This window comes from Pongo abelii, chromosome 1 (genome assembly GCF_028885655.2).
Source record: "Pongo abelii isolate AG06213 chromosome 1, NHGRI_mPonAbe1-v2.0_pri, whole genome shotgun sequence".
In the NCBI taxonomy this organism is placed as follows: Eukaryota; Metazoa; Chordata; class Mammalia; order Primates; family Hominidae; genus Pongo; species Pongo abelii.
The window spans coordinates 179,163,744-179,173,379 of record NC_071985.2 but is presented as its reverse complement, the minus strand read 5'-3'; the positions used below and the strand labels follow the sequence as shown (position 1 = coordinate 179,173,379).

The window sequence follows — 9,636 nt, the reverse complement described above, 5'->3', positions numbered from 1 at the left end:
GCTGTGGCCCAGACGCGCGAGGGCCGGCGGAGTTTCTTCACAGGAACTACCGCCCTGGGAGGAAGCGTCTGTTTAGTTTCAGCACAGACGACTGGGCTTGGGAGCTTACGAGGTTGCAGTCTGGAGGGCGCCAACAGCAGCTCCCAGGGCTGCTTTTCCTGGTGGGTCTCACGTCAGACCGTTGTTGGGTGCCCCTACCCGGGCTCCAGAGTGGTGAGAACGAGGAGGATGGGGTTTCTCCTTGTTCGGGGATCCAGAGATTACAGCCGTGGGTAGGGTCCTCTGACCACCGAGCAGTTTGTTCCAGGGGATGGCTGCGTATTGTGAGACCCTCTGCTGAGTTCTGGAGGTGGTTGTCGGTTGCTGATTACCAGGGCAACCCTTGGGATTATGGCTGTGGTGAGGTGGTTGTTAAGAGGGCGTCATTGAGCCTAGTGTAATCCTAACCCTTTCACAGCCCAATCTTATTTGGAAGAGGGCTTAGGTGCACGCTCTAGCGGGGATTCCAATATTGGGCCAATTCCCCCAATATTGGAATCCCCGCTAGAGCGTGCACTTCTGGAAGCTAGGAACCTCCTAACTCAGGACGTAGACTGATGATTGATTACAGTTTCAATTCTTCGGAAGATCTTTCTTTTAAAGAGAAATTGACTTCCTGTCGATTCCACTCGAGGCCCCATAATTCATGAATTCTTCCAGAGAACTCAATTGTGTTACTTTGGGGAACAAATATCACGGCAGTCTTTAGTGAGGTTTTAGAATCTGCCCTCTTTCTTGACCAGAACACGCTGCAAGCACGTCAAGGTAGTCGGAGTCCCCTAACAATGGATAAATTCGTCATTCGAACGCCTAGAAACCAGAATAGCCCTCAGAAGAAAGATTCTGGAGGAAAGGTTTTCAAGCAGGCTACGATTGAATCTCTGAAGGTGAGAGGGGATCTGGGACTAGAGGAAATGTGCAAAGGACTGATAGCAAGGTAGTGCTAGAGGTTCTGTTGTGGAAAGACCTATGAATTATTTCTTGTTATGCCTCCTCCCCCAAAGTGTACCTGACCACTCCTCCTTTGTTTGCCCCATAGCTGTACAGACTTACATTTATAAATTTCTGCACATCTCTGCTACACCCTTGTAATTACTCTGGTTTACACCATGTGTGCTAGCTCGTAGGACAAGTCCCCTTCGTTGTTATTCTTTTGCAAAATGTAGTCTGTTAGGAATGTTAAAGTACCAAATATGATTCTATATACCTACCCTGTACAAACTCATTAAGGGGTGGGATTTGATGCTGTTCTCTCACATCTTACTGCCCAGAACTGTATCAAATGGTTTTACAGCTTCAGCTGAGACTGGGAAAGAGGCTGTTTTTTTGTTGTTGTTGTTGTTGTTTTTGTTTTTCAGACAGGGTCTCACTCTGTCACCCGGACTGGAGTACAGTGGCACGATCTTGACTCACTGCAACCTCCACCTCCCGGCTTCATATGATCCTCCTGCCTCAGCCTCCCAAGTAGCTGGGATTACAGATGCCTGGCTAATTTTTGTTTTTAGTAGAGATGGGGTTTCACCATGTTGGCCAGATTAGTCTCGAACTCCTGACCTCAAAATGATCCATCCGCCTCAGTCTCCCAAAGTGCCGAGATTACAGGCGTAAGCCACTGTGCCCAGATGGAAAGAGGCTGTTTTAATGAACTCTTGCTACCTTGAACTCAGTCTGATGTCTGCAGGCAAGATGCAAAGAGTAGATACAATGAATCAATCAACATAGTTACCCAATAAATGCTAAAGTAATTATTATTTTACTAAAAGAAAACAAAACAACTTGTACTTAGTCCCCTTTGTCATCCTGAACCTTGCCTCTTAAATTTCTGACTTTTTCATTTTCTTTTACCAATTCTTCTTCCTCCACTAGATTCCTAGTGTTTGTGCTCCTCAGAGTTCTGTCACATTTTATGTATTTGGCCGGGATGACATTATCCATTCTTTAGGCTTTCTGTGCTAAAACTGCCAAACCTGCACCTCCAGCCTAGGTTTCAGAAGGTGGGAGGAGGATCTGGGGCTAGAGAAAATGTGCAAAGGACTGTAAGAGCAAGGCAGCATTCTGAGTACTTGACATATACTCAGTTGGACTCCTTTTCTGGATGTCCCACAGGCTTAGGAGACCCATACTGGAAAGCAGTGAAGGAGAGTATAAACAGGCCCTACTGGTAACTGGGTGATCTTTAGTAGCAAGTCAGTCCCTACTCTAAGACCTCAGTTTCCTCATCTATAAAACGTGGAGATTGAACTATATCGGTGTTTCTTCAACGGGTGCTATTGTTGTATGGGGCAAGATAATTCTTCATTATTTGGAGCTGCTGGTGGTTTACAGGATACTGAGCATCCCTAGCGCTCAGGCACTTAATGCCAGTGGCACCTCCCATTCTGATAACTGAAAATGCCTTCTCATATTTCCAGACAGCACTGGATTGAGCCCTACCGAACTCTTATGATCTTTAAAGTCTGTCCTAGTCTCGCAGTTCTGTGACTGCGTAGAACACATTCAAGGTTTTCAACTGTCTCTACCTTGTCAGAATATTCATGGATAATTGTACATAGCAATGATTCTCAATGAGGGATCATGTCAGACTCTCTCCAAGAAAAAGGTGGGAAGGAATAGTTGAACTACACATACACTCACCTACACCTACAAACACCCATATTCTTTTCTTTTTTTTTTTTTGAGACGGAGTTTTGCACTGTCGCCCGGGCTGGAGGGCAATGGTGGGATCTTGGCTCACTGCAACCTCTGCCTCCCTGGTTCATGCGAGTCTCCTGCCTCATCCTCCCGAGTGGCGGGGATTACAGGTGCCCGCCTCCATGCCCGGCTAATTTTTTGTATTTTTAGTAGAGACGGGGTTTCACTATGTTGGCCAGGCTGATCTCGAACTCCTGACCTCATGATCCGCCCACCTCGGCCTCCCAAAGTGCTGGGATTACAGGCGTGAGCCACGGCACCTGGCCCACCCATATTCTAATATACCTCCTCCTACCCCTCTCCCCTCTGGGTTCCTGCTCGTGCCCTAGTTGAAAACCACTATGTGTGATGATGAAAATAAATGACGTGAAAATTATGGAATAAGAATAAAACAACAGGCTGGGCTCAGTGGCTCATGCCTGTAATCCTAGCACATTGGGAGGCCGAGGCAGGTGGATCACCTGAGTCCAGGAGTTCGAGACCAGCCTGGGCAGCTTGGCAAAACCCCATCTCTACAAAAAATATAAAAATTAGCTGGGTATGGTGGGGAGCGCCTGTAGTCACAGCTACTTGGGAGGCTGAGATGGGAGGATTGCTTGAGCCTGGGAGGTGGAGGTTGCAGTGAGCCAGGATGGTACCACTGCACTGCAACCTGGGTGACAAAGTGAGACACCATTTTAAAAAAAAAGAATAAAACAACAGGCATATTTAATAACATTCCCCTTAAATGCTTTAGCTTTTCTTCCAAACCTGTTCCTTGTTCTCCTGTATTAATGTATATCCATATACCAAGTAACTGGGACTAGAAATCTAGGAACCATCCTTAACTCTTTTTTCTCATATCCAATTTTCTTTTTCTTTTTCTTTTTTTTTTTTTTTTTTTTTTTTTTTTAGGGTCTCGCTCTGTCACCCAGGCTGGAGGGCAGTGATGTGATCATGGGACTATGATCACATCATAGCTGGGACTATAGGCACATGCCGCCACACCTGGCTAATTTTTTTTTTTTTTTTTTTTTTGTAGAGACAGGCTTTCATCATGTTGTCCAGGCTGGTCTTGAACTTCTGGGCTCAAGCTATCTGTCCTCCTTGGCCTCCCAAAGCGCTGGGATTACAGGCATGAGCCACTACGCCTGGCCCCAATTTTTAGTTTTACTTCCTAAAAATCCTTCTTGCCCGTACTCACTTGATTGTCTTCCACTTTAAGTTCAGAATCATACTTCTCATCTAGAGCAGTGCTATGGTCTGTTGACTTGTCTCCCTGCCTTTGACATCCCCCATTCACCTCCCTTCCACTCTTACACCGGAGAAACATGTCTAAAATAGAAAAGAAAATCTACTCAGGTCACTTTCCTGCCTAATCCTTCAATAATTTCTCATTACCCATCAATAAAGATCACAGTTTTTTACATGACACCCAAGGCCTTCCATGACCTGGCACCTGCCGCCTCATCCTCTGCTAGTCTTTTTATTTATGCCTCATCCAATGTCAACCATTCACAATTCCCCAAAGATGTTGTGCTCTTTCCTTCCTCTGTGTCTTTGCATATACTGTCCTGTTTGCCTGGAATTCCCTTACTGTCTTGTCTTGGAGGCAATATAATGCAATAATTAAGAACATAGACTCTGGAGCCAGACTGCCTTACTAAAATCCCAGCTCTGCCACTTACTACCTTCGTGACCTTGGTCAAGTTATTTAGCCTCTCTGTGTCCGTCTTAATCTATAAAATGGGGATTAGTAATACCTGTTTTATAAGGTTTTATGAATTTGAGTGAGTCAACATATGTAAAGTGTTTGGTACAGAGTCTGGCCCATACTAAGTACTATGTAAGTCTTTGCTATTATTGTTATTATCATTACTTTATAAAATCCTATTCATCTCCCATGACCTAGTTCAAATCCTCTACTATTGGGCCCTTCCTGACCACTCTTTTGTCCCTGAGACGCAGAGCCAATCTAATCCCTCCCTTCTCTGAGCCATCCCTGTATATTAAACATGTCTGTATCATTGCACTTATTTGTGCTGTATCATGGTGGTTTCTTTACATGCCTGTGCCCCGCTATACTCTGAGCTTCTTGAAAGACTATGTCTCATTGATTTTGTGTCACTGGTTCCTGGCACAGGACTTGGCCTATAGTAGGCTGCAGTACATTTTTCTGAATGACCAAATGAAGTAAAATAAAAGGCTTGGCATGGCACGTGAGACCTATTCTACCCCAGTGCGCTTATCATCTCATCCCTTGTAGCCCCTCCTTTATATGTATGCATTCCAGCCACACCTTATTTCTTGCTGTTCTTTGTTTGTTTGTTTGTTTGACACGAAGTCTCACTCTATTGCCCAAGCTGGAGTGCAGTGGCAAGATCTTGGCTCACTGCAACCTCCACCTCCTGGGTTCAAGCGATTCTCCTGCCTCAGCCTCCCAAGTAGCTAAGACTACAGGCACATGCCACCATGCCCAGCTAATTTTTGTATTTTTAGTAGAGACGGGGTTTCACTATTTTGGCCAGGCTGGTCTTGAACTCCTGACCTCGTGATCCTCCGCCCTGGCCTCCCAAAGTGCTAGGATTACAGGCGTGAGCCACCGTGCCCGGCCTCTTGCTGTTCTTTGTATAAGCTCTTCCCTTCCATGCCTTCAGGGCTTCCTTGAACTTGATGCTGGTCCCTTTTCCTTGAAAGCCCTTCTGTTTCTTTTTACAGAGTCAATTTCTACCCATTTGTCAACCCACTCAAGAACTACTTTGCCTATAAATCCTAGATTATAAGCTCCATGAGTACAGGACCTTGAGTTGTTTTGTTTTGTTTTGTTTTGTTTTTTTCAAGCCAGAGTCTCGCTCTATCACCCAGGCTAGGGTGCAGTGGCATGATCTCAGCTTACTGCAGCCTCTCTGCCTCCTGAGTTCAAGCGATTCTCCTGCCTCAGCCTCCTGAGTAGCTGGGATTACAGGCGCCTGCCACCACACCCGACTAATCTTTGTATTTTTAGTAGAGATGGAGTTTCACCATTTGGCCACCCTGGCCTTGAACTCTTGACCTCAACTGATCCACCTGCCTTGGCCTCCCAAAGTGCTGGGATTACAGGCGTAAGCCACCACACTCTGCCAGGATCTTGAGTATTTTATTTACCTCTCTGCCCTTGGACGTAGCACAGTGCCTGACACATATTAAGTGGTCAATAAATATTTGTCAAATAAATGAATGTTGAAATGCTTTCTGGGTTCTATAAGGGAGTTAATCCTTCCTTCATTAGTACTCTCAACATTTGGTTCAAATATCTGTCGAAGCACTTACCTTACTGTATTGTAATTGTCTGATTACCTGTAGCTTTCTCCAATCCACTATGAATTCCTGAGACCCGGGACTGTAATATCTTATTATGTTCTGATTCTGCTCCAAGACCTAACACAGTGCCTGCTACACTGTAGGTAAAATGTATTGAATAAATAGTAATCATCTGTATTCTGGCATGCCGTTGTAGGGTTTTGATAGTAAAGTATTCTACAAATATTGTGAAACAGCTTATGCCCAGCACAGTGCTAAGTACTATAGAGAACATGAGAGAAATTTAAGATCAAAATACAAACCCTCATGAAACTTCCTGGAAAGTGATCAAATTATAAGAAGTTAATAAATAATGATGCCAGGTGTGGTGGCTCATGCCTATAATCCCAGCACTTGGAAGGCCAAGACAGGAGGACCACTTGAGCCCAGAAGTTTGAGACCAAACTACATGGTGAGGCTACATGGTGAGGCCTCATCTTTACCAAAAAAAATTAGCAGCCAGGCATGGTGGCTCACACCTGTAATCCCAGCACTTTGGGAGGCCGAGGCGGGTGGATCATGAGGTCAGGAGTTTGAGACCAGCCTGGCCAATATGGTGAAACCCTGTCTCTACTAAAAATAAAAAATTAGTTGGGCATGGTCGTGCGCGCCTGTAGTCCCAGCTGCTTGGGAGGCTGAAGCAGAAGAACTGCTTGAACCTGGGAGGTGGAGGTTGCAGTGAGCCAAGATTGCACCACTGCGCTCCAGCCGGGGCAACAGAGCGAGACTCTGTGTCAAAAAAAAAAAAAAAAAAAAAATTAGCCGGGCGTGGTGGCATGCACCTATGGTCCTAGCTACTAGGGAGGCTGAGGTGGGAGGATTGCTTGAGCTCAGGAGGTTGAGGCTGTAGTGAGCTATGATCATACCACTGCACTCCAGCCTGGGCAACAGAGCAAGACCCTGTCTCAAAAATAAAATAAAATAATGAGAAAAAATTATATGTGATCCATTACAGAATTGTCATATAGACAGTAAGGGTTAAGAGGTAAGAGAAGAGGCCTGGCGCGGTGGCTCACACCTGTAATCTCAGCATTTTGGGAGGCTGAGGTGGGCAGATCACCTGAGGTCAGGAGTTTGAAACCAGCCTGGCCAACATGGTGAAACCTCGTCTCTACTAAAAATACAAAAATTAGCCAGGTGTGGTGGCGGGCTCCTGTAATCCCAGCTACTCGTGATTACAGGAGGCTGGGGAAGGAGAATCACTTGGATCCGGGAGGCAGAGGTTGCAGTGAGCCGAGATCACGCCACTGCACTCCAGCCTGGGTGACAGAGCAAGACTCTGTCTCAAACCAAAAAACCAAGAGGTAAGAGAAGAGAGAGCTTAGTCCCTGTTTTAGTGCCCAAAGAAGGCTATGTGGCAGGGCACCATAAAGGGACGGGAGGATTTGACTAGGTCTGATATACTCTAGGGAAGTAGTGACATAACCATTCAATGAGTGGTATGTGCTCTTCTGCTTCCTCTATGTATGCATGATGCTTGGTGTGTTCACAATGGCAAATTAAAAAGAAATTGAGTTAAATGTGAATGTTAGAGTCAGCTAGGTCCACTTTCTGCCAAGTGACATCCAAACATGAGCATTATGTTTTAATGCCAAGAACCTACTAAATGTTTAAGCCTCAGTTTCCTCATCAGTAACATCAGAAATAACAGTACCCCATCTGCATGATTATTATGAGAGCGAAATAAATAAATTCATATTGAAAGGGCTAACCATTGTGCCTGGCATGTAGTAAAAACCAATAGTTTCCTCCTTTCATGTATGGAAAAGGAGGGGCTTGTATAGTAAAACCAAAGCTGAGGAGGAGGAGGATGATAGTAGTAATAAGGATTACTACTAACATTTATTGAGTCCATTTTTATGGTCCAGGCATTGTGCTAACTAGTGCTTTACTCTTTAAATCTTAATAATAGCTTTGTGAAATGTATGCTTTTATCATTTATATTTTACAGATGAAAAACTAAGGCACAGAGAGATTAAGTAGCTTGCTTGAAGTCATGTAGCCATTAGTGGCAAAGTTGGTATTTGAACTAGACAATCTGGGTTCATAGTCTGTCCCCTATAGATAGGGTGAGCTGGAAAAAAAAAAAAAGTGGAAGTTTCTGAATGCCAAACTGAAGAGGTATAAAAATCTTGGAATATTAGGACCATTGTACTTCTGTTATCAGTATATATTACAAGTAATTTTGCCATAGGCGTATCACATTCTATAAAAGTGATTCTCAATAGAGCTCATGTAATGTCTATTTAAGTGGTAAAGGTTAATTTGGTTAATCTCTTTTTACTCCCTTAAGAGGAAGTGATTTCTTCTGTTGGTTGCAATAAAAGATTTTTTTAAATTAAAAGGTCCTAGAGTATACTCATTCTTTTAGGTTCATCACTTCAGAATGTTCTATAAACCTTCCTTTGTAGGATCGACTAGCCAATATGTTGCCTCCTGCCCCCACCAGTGGAATGGTGCCCACGTAACTGCTTATGAATGAATCATTTTCCCTAATTGGTTTTGTCAAACCTGACATTTCAGCAATCCACAACTGTAAAACCAGATGGTATATTGGAAAGCACATCTTCTTTCTGGCAGTAACTATTCTACTCCTCATTGTAGTGTCCTTATTGATATTTTGTGTCCATTTCTCTTGTTCCTCCAAATAATTTGAGCGATCTATTTTCTGGCTCATAATTAGAGATTGAGACATTTCTTGATATATATGGAATCCTTTTGCTCTTGAATAGACTGATGTTTTTCCTATTCCTGACCTAAAATTTCATATCTGAAAACTGTACTGTACTTAGTCCTTGAAGGTAGAAATAGTTTTGTTCAGTTACACCTACTGTGCACTGGGGATAGTGAGATAAATGAGAAATGGTTCTAGCCCTTAAGGGAAAGACAGCCTTGTTGATGGTAAGTATTTGCAGAAAGCATAGATGCAACAATAGGAGTCTATACAAGTTGCAGAGGGACGCAAAGTGGAGTATGGTAAAATGTGGTAGAGGAGAGGCAAGAAAGGCTTCATAGAAGACGTGATGCTTGAAGAGAGTCTTAAAAAATGAATTAAGTATTTATCAGGTAAATGAGGCAAAGAAAGAACATCCCAGGCAAAGAGTATGAAATTCAAAAGGAAGCTGTAAATAGTTTGATGTATCTGGAGCAAATGATGAGACTGAAAAGAATGTCAGGAGCCAAGTCATGGAAGGCCTTTTATGCCATGCTGAAGAGTTTGGACTTCTTTAGTTCTATATGTTGAAATTATCTGAGTGGAACCCTTAACCTGATTCCAGCCATGCAGAAATGCTGGATTAAAAGTCTCCAATACAGAGCGGAGCTTGAAAGCAAGAAAGGGAAATCCTTAGGTGCCAGGAAGAGAGAGGAAAGCAAAATCAGAGCTGTAAATGGGAGCTGAAGCTAAATAGTTGCAGGGAACATTGAATCCAGATATAATGCTTAGGGGCTAGGATTTTAAGGCCAGTATGGATGGGAGATAGGACCTCGGGCTAATGTGATGTGGGGAGCTAGAATTGATCTCCTATGTGAAGCTGGAAGCCAAAACAGGACTACCATATGTTTGTGAGAAATGAGCTAGAAAAATTC

The 9,636-nt window shown here is 43.8% G+C and overlaps 1 protein-coding gene across 4 annotated transcripts in view; it reads left to right on the top strand.

The window, feature by feature from the left end:
* Positions 1–16: 16 nt before the first annotated feature.
* Positions 17–9,636, top strand: part of TCEANC2 (transcription elongation factor A N-terminal and central domain containing 2) — a 55,024-nt gene continuing 45,404 nt past the window's right edge. For all 4 annotated transcript variants that reach the window (XM_063718741.1, XM_063718727.1, XM_063718735.1 and 1 more), the window contains exons 1-2: positions 17–161; positions 783–926. In XM_063718741.1, the coding sequence (XP_063574811.1) occupies positions 825–926 (102 nt within the window). In that variant the 5' untranslated portion in view covers positions 17–161; positions 783–824. The remainder of the gene's footprint in view (positions 162–782; positions 927–9,636) is intronic.